Source organism: Callorhinchus milii, unplaced genomic scaffold (assembly GCF_018977255.1).
Source record: "Callorhinchus milii isolate IMCB2004 unplaced genomic scaffold, IMCB_Cmil_1.0 Scaffold8, whole genome shotgun sequence".
Taxonomy (NCBI): Eukaryota; Metazoa; Chordata; class Chondrichthyes; order Chimaeriformes; family Callorhinchidae; genus Callorhinchus; species Callorhinchus milii.
Window position 1 is genome coordinate 10,943,271 of NW_024704749.1, and position 19,012 is coordinate 10,962,282.

General features: G+C 49.1%; 2 protein-coding genes across 2 annotated transcripts in view; one reads left to right on the plus strand and one right to left on the minus strand.

Annotated features, from left to right (window-relative positions):
* Positions 1–1,169: 1,169 nt before the first annotated feature.
* On the minus strand, positions 1,170–18,531 carry foxn4 (forkhead box N4). Its single transcript, NM_001292643.1, is given in 10 exon segments — positions 1,170–1,871; positions 2,394–2,792; positions 3,415–3,622; positions 4,632–4,728; positions 5,120–5,247; positions 5,583–5,693; positions 5,930–6,042; positions 6,499–6,671; positions 15,055–15,140; positions 18,480–18,531. Coding segments are annotated over 9 exon segments (1,560 nt in total). The 5' UTR covers positions 15,138–15,140; positions 18,480–18,531; the 3' UTR covers positions 1,170–1,623.
* Positions 6,045–19,012, plus strand: part of myo1ha (myosin IHa) — a 41,174-nt gene continuing 28,206 nt past the window's right edge. The window contains 1 exon segment of the mRNA XM_042337454.1: positions 6,045–6,105. The gene's annotated coding sequence lies outside the window, so the exon portion shown is untranslated.

The following is a 19,012-nucleotide window of genomic DNA, read 5'->3' on the forward strand; positions in this document are numbered from 1 at the left end:
TGTTTTACTTCACATGAAACCAGTCCTCCCCTCACCTCAGGTCAATAAATATAAATAAAAACAAATATACAAACGGTAATACTGTCTATCACACAGGCACCAGCACATTACACGGTTAAGAGCTATCACAATTCACAGGACATTTACAAAAGGAAATAATTCACAGTTCTAGGATCTAACGATATTGGTTCGAGTTGAGTTTCGGACTGTTGAGGAGACAACGCTTGTGAATCCAGAGTCATTTTCTCCTTCTTAAAACCACTTCTCTCTCACAGGGATCCTTAAGTCCGCTTTAAGTAGCACATATACACCAGTAGATAATGGAAGCAAAATTGTCCCAACATGATACAAGGTCTTTGTGGGTGATGAACTGTGCAATTGGCAAGGAGCGAGACCCCTTCTGGTTGTGAAGGAAAGCATCACTGGGACCATTATATCCATCAATCAGCTTGAGGAAGAATGGTCGGTTTGGTCACCGTCTTTAACCAGGCAATGGTCTATCCAGAGATACAATAGGTGCTTGACTTACAGTATATATTGTTGTTTGGGACATGACATGTGCAAGCGACTGCCAGGATGATGGAAGGTGAACTGGATGGACCTTGGTCTTCTTTCGTCCAGCGATGCTTTTAATTCTCTTTGTGGTCCAGAGTTGACTCTTGGAATGAGAATACCTAACCTTGGTTTGAATGCTTTCAACCCGTTCTCAACCCAACAGCCTGGCCAACCAGAAACGACATGTATCCTGCAACTGCAAAGACTTGACTGTCTCCCACTCCCCGGCCCACCCACCACCACCACCACAAAAGGCCTTATCTCCAGCGATATCAGTAGAGTTCATGATGGATGTGGAGTAGGCTTGATGTTCGAATGTACTTTTCATTGCCCCACATTTTCCTTGAATTCAAAGTTGGGCAACAAGGGTTGTGGGGTGGGGAGGGATGAGGCGGGGGGATAATTGAGAAGCGTTGCAAACCGTCGGCTAGCCTGGACAATGTCATTCTTACCTTCAAAGACAATCATCTTCCTGATCAGAGTTTGCAATGTGCTGACGTTAAGAGATTAATGTACAGTTAAAATAGACGCAAAAGTTTCTTTCAAATCTCGGCTTCTCTCCAGAGTTCTGCTCCCACCAAAATATAACAACAGTGCTTTAATACCCCAATGGCTTTATAGCTTATTTTTCAAACCTTCCATGATTTTTTTTCCCCAACAAACTAAAATGGTTGAGGTTTGTTTCCATTTCGAAGAGTCCAGACACAGATCCCAGCTCCTGTCTTGTCTTTACGCCCTCGTCTCATTTCCAATAAGGTTCGTTCTCCTTCAGTTATTGCTTCTTTTCATTCCCCCTGCCCCCCACCCCCCCCCAAAAAAAAAAAGAAACTTAACAAGTCATGTAGCGGAAAAGCTGAGGACGTTTAGAAGCAACAAAACATCCAAACCCTTTGAAAAACACAGGCGTGTGACATGCCCCATGTTGGAGTTGACAGGACACTGGAAACGGGAACGTCTATGTTGGAATTTTTTTTTTGGGGGGGAGCGGCGATGTTTAAGTGCATCTTTGAAGTCCACAGCATTGCCTTTTCGGGAAGTCCCTGCCTTGGTTGTGGTTGGAGAGTCTATCTATTGCAAAGCGATAGGCTTGTTGCCCTTGGTGTTAAGGTACTGGGCGGGTACATTCTCCAGACTGGCGTAGGTCGTGTAGAGACCGGTCACCTGCAGATCGGGGAAGCAGTGCTCACTGCTGCTCGAGATGGGGGTAAGGCCCACGGTGCCCAGCGGGGACTCCGAGAGGTGGAGAGGCGACGTGCTGAAGGCGCCCAACGTTTCCAGGTTGAAGCTCTCATCTTTTATCTCTTCCCAGAGGTTTCCTGTTAATGGAGATACAAAGTGGTTCGACTATTGGAATTGCAAAGATATTGTATTAATAACTATTATAATAATAATCGCATTTGATACATACAGGCGCATTTTCAGGTCGTTGAGACGTCTCAAAGCGCTTCACAGGATATACCGTAAAGCGGAGTGACTGTGTGTTTTCTGAGCCTATTGCGCACAACTGGGTCCCACAAACGGTGGTGGATTGAGTGACCAAGTTATTATTTTGGAGGGATTATTACCCCCGGAAAGTGATCCGCCAATCGACCAACAACCGGGTTCCTACTCACTGCTGGTAAACAGAGGCGTGTGTGTGGAGTAAGGAAACTTGCTTAAGGTTTCGCACTGACCCGACCGGGAATCGAACCCGGGTCCTCTCGCTTGCGAGGTGAGCTCGCTAACCACGGTGCTGCATTATATGTTACAAGAATTATTATTATCATTATAATTATTATAAGGATTAGTGTTATTACCATGCACTTATCAACCCTGTGTGTGTGTGTTATCTCACTCACCGTGCAAGGCAAAGTCCATGATGGTGGGGTCGAGGGTGTCTACGTCAGTGCTGGTGTCTGTGGTCAGGCAGAAGAGCTCGGAGTGGGGGCCGCTGGCTCCATGCTGGGATAGGGGGCTGCAGGTGATGTCCGGCACGGTGTGGAGTGGGGGTGTCTGGGCTGGCGCTGGGGAACCAGGGGACACGCGAGACTCTCTCTGCTGCTGGAGGTGATGGTGGTGATGGTGCAGGGGCAAGGAGTGCAGGGAGAGCGTAGCCACTGCCTGGTGAGGGAGGTGGGATCCCGACAGACCCCCCTGCGTGCCCCTCACTTGTCCCCCAGTCTGCCCCAACCGCTCGGAACGCTTGGGCGCCCTGCGGCAGTTTTCCGGTCGGTCGGAGATCAGTTTGTCCAGTTCATCTGCACGGAGAGAAAAGTAAACACATCAGGCTTGAAAACAAGACGATAGAATATAATTATACTTGCATTTGATATAGCGCCTTGTCAAATTGTTAAGACGTCTTTGTAGAGTGGATTGACTGTACCTTGTGGGCGAAACATAGGAACAGTAGTAGGCCATTCAGCCCTCCGAGCCTGTTCCGCCGTTTAATTGGATCATGGCTGATCTGTGCCTCAACTAATCCTTTCAATTCCAATTACCCCCTTTCTCCCCATATCCCTTGATACCCTGACCTACCAAAAATCTACCAATCTCACTCTTGATGGTGTGGACGGATCCAGCAGCCAATTGCACACAGCAGTGTCCCACAAACAGTCATGGATTGAGCAACCATATTATTATTATTTTCAGGGATTATTACCCCCCCCCCGAACCGGGTTCCTACTTACTGCGAGGTAAACGGAGGCGTGTGGAGTAAGGAAACTTGCACTGGGTGTTGGAAACTATTAGTGCCTTGGGACGTCCTCCCGACGTGAAAGGAGCTATACAAATGTAACTTGTTGTTGTTCGAGACTGACATTGGGCGCTACAGACAGACACTGTTGACTATCAGTGCTATCTCTCTCTCTCTCTGCTCAGTACCTGGGTTGGCCATGCTCCTCCGAATGGCGGGCAGGTCCTTGCGCTTCCACTTCTGCATCTCCTCCTCCATCTTCTCGATCTTGGCCGGGTTGAGGGCCCAGAGGCAGCCCTTGCGGGAGGAGCCGCTCAGCTTGTTCTCCACCTTCTCGAAGCACTTGTTGAGGGACAGGTTGTGCCGAACCGAGTTCTTCCAGCCATCCGGGGCCGTCTGAAACAGAGGCAACAGCACTTAGCACAGGGAGAACTCAACTAAGGTATGTTTCCTTTGTCCGGTGGCAAGTGGTAAATGTTGTGGGCCTGCGTGGAGTTCCACCCTCGGCTGTAATCATTGTAGGACATTGCTTTAAGGAGTTAAATGGCAATTAAGAAATTAAGGAATTAAACGCCAATGATACGGCAGCAGGAAGGGAACCAAAGGGTAGTGGTTTTGATGGTTAGGGTATTGCATAACTATGTGAGTTAAGTAAGCATGTAGAGTATAAAGAGTTACTTACCTGGATTGGGAATCATTACAGACGTGCTGTGAGATGTTGAACCAAAGCTGCAGTGTTCTCTGCAGGAGGTGAGGAGGAATTGGTCTGAGATGTATGTCTCTGATGGGTCTCACATCTGTTCAGGTGGACACTAAAGATCCCGCAGAGCTAGCTGAAAAGGGAAGGGTGTTTCTCTGTCCCAGTGACCCGGCTGACAGTCCCCCAGATACAAATTGGTCGTCCGCCTTGTGGCTTTTTGTGGAACATTGCTGTGAGCAGATTAGCTGTAAGGTGAATTGACTGTAACTGCTGTGAACGAATCACGGCAGTCAATTGCACACAGCAGCGTCCCACAACTGGTCATGGATTGAATGACCAAATCATTATTATTATTTTTTTAAGGGATTTTTATTCCTGGAAAGTGACCCGGCAATCGATTAACAACCGGGATCCTACCTATTGGCCAGGAACCGAACACGGGTTCCTCTCGCTTGCAAGGTGAGTGCTGTAACTACTACGCTACAGGACTCCACTATAAAGTATACATTGTAAAGTGCAGTGAGATGCTACCCTGGGTGGAGGGTGCTGTAGAAGTGCAAGTTGTTGTTGTTACCGTGTGTTTTGTGGCAGCTAAGTTGTGTATAGCAACGTCGTGGCGAACGGCCATGAAGTGAATGACCAATTTAATCTGGAGCATTAAGTGCTTTAAGCACTCATAAAGGGACGTGTGCAGTGATCTCTTACCTTAAAGTAGGGGAAATGTTCCTTCATGAAGCTGTAGATCTCACTGACGGGAAGGCTCCCGGTCTTACTGTTCTTTAGAGCCATGGCGATCAGACAGCTGTCAATCACAAGGCACTAACGTTAATAATCCTTGCATATGATATAGCGCCTTATCACGTCGTTGAGAAATCTCAAAGCGCTTCACAGAATATTTGAGTGACCAAATTTTTTGGAGGCATTGAGTTCCGAGGGTCAGGGGGTTGTGGCTGAAAGCACGGTGGTCGATGGTGGAGCGGAGGGGACGAGGGACCTGCAGGAGACCTGAGCCAGCCGAGCGAAGGCGGTGGGTAGAGATGAGAGCAAGTCAGAGCAGGAGTCGAGTGGGAAGAATCCCTGGCCCAGCCTTTGACAGCCAAACGAGTTTCGTTGAACTAAAGGGATCAGGTTTTTTTTTTAACAGTTCTCTTTGATTTGGTGAAAATTCACATTCAAATCCAAGTCTCACCGACCTGTAGGAGTAGATGGGTTTAGGGTAGGTCTTGGGCTGGAGGTCCTGGGTGCTGTGAGGAGCGAGCCGGGGCTGGGAGTACTGAGACTGAGTGCTGTAGGACGGGCTGTAGATGTTGCCAGGAGAACACTGTAGAGGGAGGAGATGTAGAGAGTTAGAGATAGAATCAAATCCTTCTTCGTAGGTCTATGTGAGATGTTCTAACTACATCACGCCATACACACGGTTACACACATCAACTCAGTGACAGTCTTTCACGAATGCAATAAAAGACATCTCCTATAATAGCTACACACTCTACTCAACGCATATTGTAGGCCTAACCAATATGCTACAGGACTCCATGGCCCATTGGTTTCTGACATGAGCCCAAGTGCCTATTACGCCCAAGTAAATTTATCTAATTGCCCACATGGAATCTCTGAAGGTTTAGTCGAGCGCTCCAGATGTGCTGGGTGTGTTACCTGCTGGCTGGATGGAGGTAGGCTGTACAGCTGTTGAGAGTGAGCTTGGTAGAGGGATGGTTGTGTCTGAAACCCAGTGTGGTGCTGCCCCGTCACCGAGTACTGGGAAATCTGGTTGGAATGAGAAGAGAGAAAGGAGTCTGGTAAATAAGCAAGCTTCCAGCCACAACCCCTGCGCCTCGGCCCCGTTTTGTGTTTCTCGGCGTCGGGGGATTGTGGGTTCAAATCCCACGTCGGGACTTGGAAACGTATAGTCTGGGCTGACGCTCCCAATGCAGTGCTGGGATACCAAGAGAGAGAAACAGTCCATCCCACTTCACAGTCCAAGCCCTGTAACGACGGCTTACATTCTGTGCCACGCTGTTCATTCCCAGGAGGCCGTGCTGCATGGACGCCTGGACGTGGATCATGGCTCCCTGCACGGCGGCCGGAGACATGTTAGACATGTTCAGCACCAGCCCTGCGGACACAAAGGAGAAGCCGTTAAACAGCGGCCGCAACGACCGAGCAGCAGGAGAGGCAGGTCAGAACCGCCGACAGTCAAACTTTTGCTATCGAGACAAAACTCAACGTTAGAGTTGAAATTTTCTCTCGTCTGTTTTACTGGTTTCTTTCTCCCACCTCCCCCTTTGACAATGTGTACCTTGCGCTGTTCCCCCCTCGCCCCCCCCGCCCCCATTGTGGGTCAGCTCGGCTCAGTGGGTGGACCTCTCACCTCCGAGTCAGAAGGCTTGCGGGGCTTGAACCCGCAACCAACCTACTCGGAGGCGAGAGCGCTACCCTCTGAGCCAGGCTGGTGTCGGGCTGACTCAGCTCGGTTCGCCGAAGTGAGGCCCACTAAGCTAATCGAAGCTGGAGGAGAACATCTGTGTCGGACTCCATTCCGGAATGTTCCGCTGCGCCCTTTGGCCGTCACCTGTTTGAGCGGTGAGTGTGGCGTTTTGCGATCCCAGGTTAAAGTTCATGCGGCCGGTGGCCATCTGTTGCAAGCGAGGCACGTCCACAGAGGTCAGCCAGGACAGCGACTGGAGATCACTCGGGAGGTCATCCTCGCTCAGCTGGGTGGGGTCAGGGCTGACCAGGCCGGGCCTGGAGACAGAGAAAGGTGACGTTTATTCAAAGGTGCAAAACTTTTTGTCTGCAACCCCAACAGAAGCCTGTTTATTCCTCCCTCGTTCCCCTGGGAGCTATCAATTTTCACTTCAACTGCATTAAAATGCAGTCCGCAGTTCGGCACACATGAGGATCGATGGGCAGTTATGGACGAGGATCAGCGAAGCTGAAAGGACTGGTAGCTTTCAGGGCAGATGAGCGTTCCCCCGATCCTTTGTGAGTGTTAAACCCACATTGCCACCGCTCCTCTTTGCCACCTTCCCGCACTGCTCGGCACTCGTGACCCGTAAAGCGTAGCGGTTAGCGCATTTGCTTCGCAAGCGAGAGGACCCGCGTTCGATTTTCCAGGCAGGGAGAAACCTTAGGCAAGTTTCCTTACTCCACCCGCCTCTGTTTACCCAGCAGTGCGTAGGAACCCGGTTGTTAGTCCAATCGATTTTAAGAGAGAAGTGGGTGGAGAACAAGAGATGACAGACAGTTACCCTCACATAGATTAACATTTTGGAGTGCTTTACGGTGATAGGATATAGATAATAATCTTTGTATTTGGTACAGCACCTTTCACATTAGGAGGATGTCCAAAAGTGATTCACAGGATTTAACATGAAGTGGAGTGACTAATGATAATGTTTGCATTTGCTACAGCTGCTTATCACGTCAATGAGACGTCTCAAAACGCTTCACGGAGTACACTGAAAAGTGGTTTGACCGTGTAATTTGCACATAGTAGTGTCCCACAAATGGCCTTGAGGTGAATGCTGATCTGATGCGGTGGGATTGTCGGCCAGGACAGCAGCAAGAGAAACTCCCTTCTCTTCTCAAGTAGTGCCAAGGGATCTTTAAGGTCCATCTGAACAGGGCGCAGACTGGGAGCTCATCTGAAGGACGGTGCCCTCTGACAATACAATGCACTCCCAGTGCTGCGCTGTAGTGTCAGCCTGGACTGTGAGCTCAAGGTCCTGATGTAGGGGGACTTGAACCCACAACCTTCTGAATCCCACTTCAACTCACTCAGTGTCCACCCTACACTGGGGCTCTCTGCACAACTGAACTCAGCCTCACTGGCCTGAGCCTCACTGAGCTGCGGTGACGAAATCAGACAGGATTTTCCAATCTTGAGATTTCTGCTGGAATGTGAGTGTGTGTATGTGTGTCAGGTGAGGGAGGGCAGAGAGAGGAGAGAGAAAGAAGAACTCCCTTCTCTGGTCTGTGCTCCTTCCCCACACACACACACACACACTCCCATGGTTGAAAACTTGTCTTCATTACTCACTGCTGATATTCACATTAATACAGGGCACTTGGGCTCGGCACACAAAGGTGATTGGCACCCATGGAACTGGTACCCACAGAAGGAAAAAGGAGAGAGAGAGAGAGAGAGAGAGAAGAGGGGAAGGGAAAGAGAAGGAGAGAGAGAGAGACAGTATAATGAAGCCTGGACCATCAGCCCTGGAGCTTTGACAGATCCAAGTCACCAATGCAATAATTTTATATTATTGCAGAATATTTAGCGGGCTGTGTCAAGAGCGGGATTAAACCCCTTTTGTGTGAATGATAAAGACAGGGATAGACACGTACACAGAGAGACTGCTAAACCCGCGCACACATAAATACCCACAAGAGCTAAGCGCCCTGATACACATACACAGGGCTGCACGCACAGATATACACACAAATATATGCACACACAGATATATACACACACACGCACACACACAGATACACGCAGAAAATATACGCACACCCACACACAGATACACGCGCACGCACACAGATACGCGCACGGACACAGACGCACACATACACACACGAACGCACAGGCGCTGCCTCCTTATACACAAAAAAAAGGCCAATAAAAAAACAGCAGTTTGAAATATTCAAAGGGGCAGCCGGTAGTTACAGAATCCCAGTGATTAATAATGCAGACGCCCACTTAAAAGAACAATAAAAGCCGGGGGTGGGGGGGGGGAGTGGGGAGTTGCCAGGGGGACGGGGGAAGGAGTCAGTTAGTTTGCGTTGGCCGAGCGGAGAGACAAGGAAGGCATCAGGTGACACATGTCCGCAGTTACAATTGGCCAAAATTGTACGAAAACAAGAGAAAGAGAGTAATTTGAAGTCTGCGGGTGGTTGGGGGGGGGGGGGGGAGGGCGGAGGAGGAGGAGGGGTGGGGGGGTGGCGGACAAGAGCAGTTGGCCCGTGCATTGAAAGCTGATAGTCCATTGTCTGTGCAAACGGTTACTCTAGTGGCACGCGGCACTGTTCTCCCTCTCTCTCGCTCTCTCTCGCTCTCTCTCTCACAGCCTCTTTAACTGTCCACTCCCCACAACCCCTCGTTCCATCCCCCCCATCCCTACCCGCTCCCTCCCTCCCTCCGTCTCTCTTCTCCTCCTCTCCTCTCTCCGGCTTCAAACTTTGCGTTAATCCTCAAACCAAGTAACAGCCGGCACCCAACAGACATCAAATGCCATCTGTCACCAACCCCCTCCCACACACACACACACACACAACCCCCCCCACCCACCAGACCCTGACAAACCTGCTGTACAATTGAAACTTAATGTGCTCTAAATCCCCCCCCACCTCGCCCCCCACCCCCCCCCACCCCCGGGTCCGGTTGGATGGGTCAAAGGTGACGATAATAATAATCTTTGCATTTGACACAGCACCTTATCACGATGTCGAGGCATCTCAAAGCGCTTCACGGGTTACACTGTGAAGTGGAGTGACTGTGTGTTTCGTGGGCGAAACACGGCAGCCAATTGTGTGATACACACACACACAACCAAATACATGAACACACACCACACACACGCGTACTCACATTCACAAATATACATAAACACACACACACACACACCCCATCAGTACAATCGGTCCCCACCCTCCCAAGCAAGTTTATGCAAACTTTAAGGAGGTGAAATAACTGTTCAGCTCCCTCCCGCCTCTCTGTCTTCCCCCCCCCCCCCCCTTTTTTTCCGCCTCTTGGGAGGCATTCCCTTTAGGAAGCGAATCTCCGAACCATCTCGTTTGTATTGGCTCGGACCAGCCAGGCTGGGGTCTCACACACAGTGCTGTCTTAACGGGATTCCTTAATCCGGAGCCCGAGCAGTAAGGGCGCACTCCGCTAACAGGAAGCGCGTCACAGCGACCCGCAGGAAGTCCGCTCGAACGTAGATTGTGTCGGAGGACAGGTCGGGGTGACATACTTCCCGTTTCCTCATCGTGAAATTAATTTGGTCTTTAGAATGACGGGGAGGGGGTATGATAGAGTCAAAGGGGGAGAAGTTATTTTCACTGGTCGGTGAGTCAGTAACTGAAGGGCATCGATTTCAGATAATTAGGAAGTAGTAATTAGCTTATATCTTCTAGAGTAGGGTGTAGTCCCTTTATATCATAAAATCCCAACCAGCGCTGTAAGGAGATAATATTAATCCTCACGATTGATAAACACAGATCTATACTTTAGGATGTAACAAGCGTAAAACAAGAGGACATAAGTTTAGAGTAGTAAAGGGCAATTTCGGGGCTGACACCAGGAAGTTTTTCTTTACCCAGAGGGTAATCAATTACGCCTTTAACATCCACCTGAACAGGCGGGCGGGAGCTCGTTTAAAGTCCCGTCAGAAGGAAATTGTAAAGGAAGGAAACTCAAGAACTGAAAGACCAAATCATTCACCCTCCGCATTCACACATCCTCACCTCACTGTCTTTACACAGGTTATGCTAACACCTACCACTTTAACTACCTCTGTCTAGTCACTTTCTTACCCGGGAGAGTAGTTGAGGCCACCCTCAATGAGGGACTGATTAAGAAAATGCTTGATGCGAGGTTGGGTGTTATAATATAATTAGGATAATCCTTGCAATTGATATAGCTCCTTATCACACCTTCAAGTGCTTTGGAGCTTTCGCCATGAAGTGTAGTGACTGTGTATTTGTAGGTGAACACAACAGCCAATTTGCACACAGCAATGTCCCACAAATAGCCATGAAGTGGATGACTAATTTTTATCCGGGGATTGTTGGCCGGGACACCGGAGAGAGAAACTTTTTTTCTCTTTTTGGGATCTTCAGCATCCATCTGAACAAGGGGTGCAGACGGGGGGGAGTTTGAAGTCTAATTCCCCCCCCAGCATTGTATCGGAGTATCAGCCTAGACAGTGAGCTCGAAATCCCAACAAAGTCCCAGGTTTCTTCACCCAAACCTCTCTTGTGATGTAAAATACAATAAGACGATCTTCACAGTTTTGCAGTTTCTCACGGTTAAAAATGAGCTCAAAACAAAGAGGAATGAGCATGAGGACCTGGGTTCAATTCCTGGGCAAAACCTTAGGCGGGTTTCCTTACTTCACACGCCTTTGTTTACCGAGCAGCGAGTAGGAACCCGCTTGTTAGTCAATCAATATACTCTGTAAAGCGCTTTGAGGCATCTCAAATACGTGATAAGTTGCTACATCACAAATGCAAGGATTATTATTATTATTATTATTATTACTTCAAAGCATCCATCATTTTGCCCCCAAAATACACGGGCACTACACTTTACAGTAAAATATCCAGTGAGGCGCTTTTGACGTCTTATTCTCTCTGGGCAGCTAGAAATGTTTCAGAGTTCAAGGGCGCGTCGTTTAGACAACTTACTAGTGTGTCAGTGTGTCCCTGGCCTGTGCGAATTCCAGTCTCGTTCCTTTCCTTTGCCCCGTGTTGTCCGATTAAACAATTGACCAAATTCTGAGCACTTCCCAGACACTGTTTTGTCTCCTTCCGCTATCTTCCCACCAAAACACTTGACTAATTGGAGACTGTTTCTCCTGAATGACCCTGGACCCCCCCCCCACCCCCAGATCTGTCTGCAAACTCCAGCCAGCAACGTGACAGCCTGTAAACAAGTGCAGGTGATACAATCCGACAGCTCCACTCATGTCCAAATATATTCTTATTGGCTCAGTCGGTTGCCCTCTCGCCACTGAGTCAGAAGGTTGCAGGTTCGGGCCCCCTCGTCGAGAATTTGAATAATAATAATAATGACGACTCAAAGCGCTTCACGGGATAGACTGTAAAGTGTAGTGACTGTGTATTTTGCTGGCGAAACGCGGCAGCCAATCGCGCACAGCAGCGTCCCCGCAAACAGCCGTGGATTGAGTGACCAAATTATTATTTTTTAAATTTTGAAGGAATTATTGCCCCTGGAAAAGCGATCCCCCAATCGACTAACAACCGGGTTCCTACTTACTGCTGGTAAACAGAGGGAGCGTGTGGAGTAAGGAAACTTGCCGAAGGTTTCACCCTGAACCCGGCTGGGAATCGAACCCCGGTCCTCTTGCTTGCGAGGTGAGTGCTCTGACCACTACACTTCACAGGGTCCTTGGGGGATACTTCAATGAGCATTTGAATCCAGTTCCTTCCCAGAACTGCTGGTCTCAGTAGTTCCTACCATCCCAGTCCCCCAAAATAAAGTGCACAAGAAAGGGATCAAAGTCATTCTTTGTAACCGTTTTCTTTTAAAGCGATCCTGATGGACATTGCTTCTGTGCTAATACAATCGCAGGGGTGAACGCAGGCTAGCACTAACCCCTTCGGGCTGCGCATGTTCTTTCACGGACCAAAATCTCTTGATCGCTCTCTGGCGAGCTCTGGCGGGAACGTCGCCTTTTAATCTCCGTACACTATTCCAGCGGGGAGGGGAAAAAAACGGGTTCGTTACTGAACACGACAGGGAGAAATGAACCTTAGGCTTCTTCTATCACCGTATAAAGGGGCACTTGCTTCCCTGAATAAAGTGTCCCGCAAACTGCACCCTCTCTCCCACTTTCCCCGTGTCCTCACACCTATCCCCTACGATCTCATCCCCACCCCAATTGTGCCCCCCAAAAAAGTAGCTTTGGAACTCTCCCCCGGCCCCTCCGCCATGCCCTTACCTTGCCCACTTTTAGACCTTCCTCTTCGACCGTGCGCATTCCTCCCTCCCTGCCCCCCTCAGGCTCCATCGTTGTTAAACGCGCCAAGACACTGCCTCGTGTGAAGGGCGCTGTGCAAATGCAAGTAGTTGTTGTCGTTATAAAGTGCTTCTCAGTAACACGGCTGAGGGAGAGTGACCGAGCTGTGGCTCCTCTGAAGTTGGGCGATTTGGGTGCGTTCAGAGCGAGGGGGTGATGTGACCACGTGGCGCAGTGTCACTAAACAATTCCTTGTCGTCTCTTAACTCCGCAGCGTCGCGGACCGGAACTCCGGCGCCCGCCGTGAATTTCCGAGCCGTAATCAATAACGGCGGGGGATGATTTGGGGCAGAAATCCCACCCTGTCTGGGTTCGCTCCCGAAATACACACAGTCACAGTGACACAGTCTATGACCTGCTAACTCCACGTCAGTCTGTCCCCTCCCTCTGCTCAGAGGGCCACTTCCTGCTCCACTTCCCATCGCCCGTCCCACCATCTTCAGTCGGGCTTTCAGCCTCTCTGCCCCCACCCTTTGGAAATCCATCCCACAGTCCCTTCGCCTCGCCCCCCACCCTCCCTCGCCTGCTCCTTCAAAGCACGTCTTAAGACCTTCCTCTTTGAACCGTGCCTTCGGTCACCCTCCTACCACCCAAACTCCCTGCCCTCTCCCCCCCCCCCCCCCACCTCCTGATCCCAACCCCCAGCTCGGGTCCAAAGCCCTGACTGTCCAGGGCCTGGGCACGTCCTCCCGACGCGAAAGGCTCCGTGTAAATGTCGTGTGTTGTTGTTTACTTTACATTTTTTGAATAGCCAGTGTGCAAAGAAAAATAATGTGGTCCCTCAATCCACGGCTGTTTGTGGGGACGCCGCTGTGCGCCATTGGCTGCCGGGTTTCGCCCACAAAATATGCAGTCAAGTCACTTTACGGACTATTACGTGAAGCGCTTTGAGGCGTCTTAACGACGTGATGAAGCGCTGTATCAAATGCAAGGATTATTACTGTTATTATTATTATTATTATTATTGTTATTATTGAGGGGTTAAACATTAACTAACTATTTCGTGGATGTTTTGACCAGAAAGGATACTTNAAAAAAAACAAGCTGTGTATTTCGATGGATCCCTCCATTGAGGGGAAGGAAGTGTATTGTCACTTTAAATCGTTGTTGGCTTTTCTTATATCATGTCTGTGAGGCTCCCTCCTCCCTCCTCCCACTACTGTTAAATTCCTCTACCCCCCCGCACCCCCCTCCCCACCATCATCACCACTCCATCGCGTTTATTTTACGTGACACTTGTATGAACCCCACAGAAAATCAGTATGAATGAGTTCAGCTACTGGTTCCACGTTCTTATCTCACTGTTCACACAGTCACTCACTGCACTTGCCACGCAGCCCAGTCTAGTAGCCACTCACTGTGATAGCCACACAGCCCAGTCTAGTAGCCACTCACTGTGATAGCCACGCAGCCCAGTCTAGTAGCCACTCACTGTGGTAGCCACGCAGCCCAGTCTAGTAGCCACTCACTGTGATAGCCACGCAGCCCAGTCTAGTAGCCACTCACTGTGATAGCCACGCAGCCCAGTCTAGTAGCCACTCACTGTGATAGCCACGCAGCCCAGTCTAGTAGCCACTCACTGTGATAGCCACGCAGCCCAGTCTAGTAGCCACTCACTGTGATAGCCACGCAGCCCAGTCTAGTAGCCACTCACTGTGATAGCCACGCAGCCCAGTCTAGTAGCCACTCACTGTGATAGCCACGCAGCCCAGTCTAGTAGCCACTCACTGTGATAGCCACGCAGCCCAGTCTAGTAGCCACTCACTGTGGTAGCCACACAGACTCTCTCACACACACATAACAGGAAAATAAAAAGGACATCAGGATAACCCACGGAACTCACATTTAGGTCAAGTTTAACCCAGCCACATAAATCTACTATCAGAGGGTCACAGTTCTACCTCTCTATCTCCCTCCTCCTCTCTCTCCCCCCCTCTCCCCCCTTACCCCCCCCCCCCCTCTCTCCCTGCCTATCTGAACTGGGGGTGGTGGGGGGGGGGGGCGGTTGAATGAGTTGAAACTTATGTTTTCCACATAAGAGCCATCAAATCAAACTTTTAATTAAATAATCTGAAACTTTCCCCTTTCACACCACCTCCAACCCCCCCCAAAAAAAACACTGTTTAACTTTTAGGGGGGAAAAAAGTTGCAATGGGGGTGGGGGGGGGGGGAGGAACACACAACAAGTTATCCTGTGGGTTTGGGCTTCGATTTTTTTTCTGTTTAAAAATAAGTAATGCATCATTTCTATCTATATATTAAATTATTACAGTGAAAGACAATAAAGTGAATGTGTGTGTGAGAGAGAGAGAGAGGGAGAGAGGGGAGGGTGGGGGTGGGGTGGGGGGGGGTTCACTTCTTACCTGTATTCCTGTGCTGGGTGTTGAGAACTGTGCTCTGTCCTTAAAATCCCAGACATTTCAGATCTGATCTCGTTTTCTATCATCTCCTTTAAAGAAATAATAAAGAGGGAGGAGGGGTTGCACACACAGAGAAATGATATGGTATTCTCCCCTCCCCATTCTGTGGTGACCAGGACTGTAGCTCTCCAACATTTCAGGAATAGAGAGGGAGAGAGAGGCACATAAGTGCCTGTTACACACAAACTTACACCCACTTACAAAGTTACTCAATGCACCTTCTCACAGCAACAAAGAACGAGAAACACCAAGCAATGGTAATAATAAATAATAAAGCATGTGTTCCCTTAACCAGCAACAAGTCCTCTCTCCTCCTCACCAGGTACTATTAGTATTATTATTATTATTAATACCTCCCCTCCCTCAGAAAGCATTGATAATAAATAACAACAATAATCTGATGAGGAGCTATTTCCTCTCCTTGTCTCTCTCTCTCTCTCTCTCTCCTCCCAATTGCAACGCACATGAGTTCTTCTACACGTAACCAACAACAACAAAGTATATTTATAACCCAGATTAAAGCAAAACAAAAGAGAAGGAAAAGACAACTTAACTCCCTTTTTTTTTGGTGTGTGTGTGTGTGTGCAGTACCTGACTGGCTTCGGGTGTCTGCTTGTCCTGATCTGGATCTGAACCTAAATCTGCTCGATATTGCTCAGAGAAATATCGGTTTGATTTGTTTCGGTAGAGCCTGAAATGTGTGTTTGGCAAAATCGAATGCAACCGGTGGGTGGGTTTTGCTGCGAGACTTCACACACACACAGACACACACACACAGACACACACACACACACACACACACAGAGACACACACACACACAGACACACAGACACAGACACACACACACAGACACACACACACACACACAGAGAGAGACACAGACACAGAGAGACAGACACACAGACACAGAGACAGACACAGAGACAGACACACAGACAGAGAGGAAGCTGAGGGGGTGCTTGTTACCTGTGTTGCTGTGGCTCTGGGGTGGTTGGGTGTGTGTGTGGGTGTGTGTGTGGGTGTGTGGGTGTGTGGGTGGATGTGTCTCTCTCTCTCTCTCTCTCTTTGCTGTTTGAATTTTTGAATCCAACACAAACGGTTTTTAAATTTCCCGGCACTGGATGTAGCCCCAGTGGCGCATGCGCACAGAGAGGGGGGGTGAGTGAGTGAGTGAGTGAATGAATGAATGAGTGAGTGAGTGTGTGTGAGTGTGTTTGGGGGGAGGGGGGAGGGAGGGATCGATTAGTTGCAATCGATCAGAGACTGCAGATCAATCCTAATGCAAACCAACCCCCTCCTCCCCCCACCCCTAACCCCCCCCACCCCTAACCCCCCCCACTCCTCCTCCAACACACACACACACACTCACTCACTCATTCATTCATTCATTCACACTCAGACAGACAGATACTGATCAAAATTATGCTCCTCCACCCCCTCTCCCCCCATTCATATAAAAAAAAGTTGTCTCCAAAGTCCCCCCCCCCCCCCCCTTCTGAGAAAATTATTTTTTTCCCCTGGGAGGTGGGGAGTGAGGTTTCTTTTTAATCCCCTGTAAAAAGTTTGTCCTTCTTAAAAGTGTTTTCTCCCTAAAATACCCCCCCCCCCCCACACCCCACCAGCAAACAAAAACGTTGTGAACAAAGTTCTATAACACTTGGGGTTTGTTTTTTTTTTGGGGGGGGGGTGTGTGGTGGGGGGAGTTTTCTATTTTTAATCCCCTATTCAAAAAAAAGTTTGCCCTTCTTAAAAACAATTTCCTCCAAAATGAAGGGGATCAAAAATTGTGAACAACGTTATATAAAAAACTCCTCTTTTGGGAGGGGTGGGGTGGAGGGGGGGGTGTGGGGGGTGGAGGAGTTATCCCCTCTCCCTTTATAAAACGTTTGCCCTTAAAAAAAAATCCCCCCTATAAAGTTGATCAAAAGTCGTGAACAAAGTTAAATAAAACTTTAATTTTTTGTTTCTCTCCCCCCCCCTCCCCCTCCCCCCACTCCTCCTCCCCCCCACTCCACGTTCTCCCTCTCTCAAAATATTCTGGTGTTTAATCTAAAGTGGGGAGAAAAACACACACACACACACACATACACACAATTGATTTACAATAAAATGTTAATCCTTTTCATTGCTTTAAAAAAAGTTTTGAGGCTGTTTTTTTGTTGGTATCTGGACTTTGCCCTCTCCCTGGTACTGGAACTCTCTCTCTCTCTCTCTGTTGCCAATGGTTAAAAGCATCTGTTGGCTAGAGAGAGAGAGAGAGAGAGAGAGGGTGGGGGGGGGGGGGGGATTTTTTCTCTCCCCCTCTCCCTCTCTCCCAAACACACCCCATTCCCTCCTCTATTTCCCCGCCGATCTGCCCGCCGCTCAGTCCAGCTCCAGTGCCTGTTTCGCGGGAAAGGCACTAACCCTGGCGCGGTTGAGAGGAGACACATAGAGGGAGCGAGGGGAGGGAGGGAGGAGGGTGGGTGGGTGTGGGTTGGGAAACCACACCAACTGGCTTGCTGTACGGTTTAAGGAAGGGAGAGGAGAGGAGGGGAAAGAATGCGCAAACAAAAGAGCTTTTAAATAACGATAAGGTTGGAGTTCAACCATGACTCAGATTAAACACAGTGGAAAGAAAGAGCGAGAGAAAGAGAGAGGGAAAGCTGGCACCAATTTTGCCTTAGTGTCTGAGTGAATCGCTGAGATTGCGGCTGAGTATATATATGTGTACAGTTGTGCGGTTCCCAAGCGGAAATCAGAAGCGTATCCTCCTCTTCTACCACTTCAGAATAATAAATAATCCTGGCATTTGATATCACTCCTTATCACGTCTCAAAGCGCTTCGCAGAATATACCGTAAAGTGAATTGACTGTGTATTTTGTGGGCGAAACGCAGCAGCCCATTGCGCACAGCAGCGTCCCCACAAACAGCCAAATTATTATTTTATCAAAAATGTTTTTTTTGAAAGGGTTATTATTACCCCCGGAAAAGCGATCCGCCAATCGACTAACAACCGGGTTCCGATTAACTGCTAGGTAAATAGAGGCGTGTGGAGTAAGGAAACTTGCCTAAGGTTTTGCCCTGCCTGGGAATCGAACCCAGGTCCTCTCGCTTGCTTGCGGGATGACACACAAGCTGGAACAAGTGACACACAGGATAACAACGCAGTAAGATGTTGTTGTTTATCAGTTGTTCTACACCCAACCAGCGCCCAAGAAAAATTACAGAGCATATAGCATTCTGGTATGTTCACAGAATTCCCCCATCTCTGTACACGTGTCCCCGTCTCCTCGACCATCACCCGCTTTATCTGTCTCAGTCATCTTCCCAACAGACATACGGACAGACAGGCTTGTTAATTGAAAGGAAATGAAGCCAGCTAACCTGCAGAAATCTCATGCGTGACACAGTCCCACAGTTGTGACTCTTGAGTGCTGGGAAGTATTATTGCTCAGTGTGTAGTGTGTGTGTGTGTGTGTGTGTGTTTGTCTGTGGGCGGGAATTTAGGCACCAAAATCATTCACACATCCAAAGCCTTGTTCTCTTGAACCCCCACCCCCACCCCCACTCACCACCTCTCCCAATGAACCTCTTAAAAGGGAAGAGCATTTGGCCCCAAATATTTGCAAAACCAAATGCTTCAAAAAAAACCTGCAATGTTATCTATCGCCTGATCAGCAGAGGTAGGGATCAAGGATTCCTTAGGGCAGCAGATTTGATCTCCCCCGCCCTCACCAAACACACACACAAAACACACACCTGACCGAGCTCCTGTCCGTGCCTGTTCAGGTGGACTTTAAAGTCAATTTTATTCGTTTCTACTTTGAAAGGGAGTTTCTCTCTCTCTCTCTCTCTCTCCCCGTGTCCAGGGCTTACACCACCGCACTCACCCCCCACTCCCCACCCCTCCACTCCCC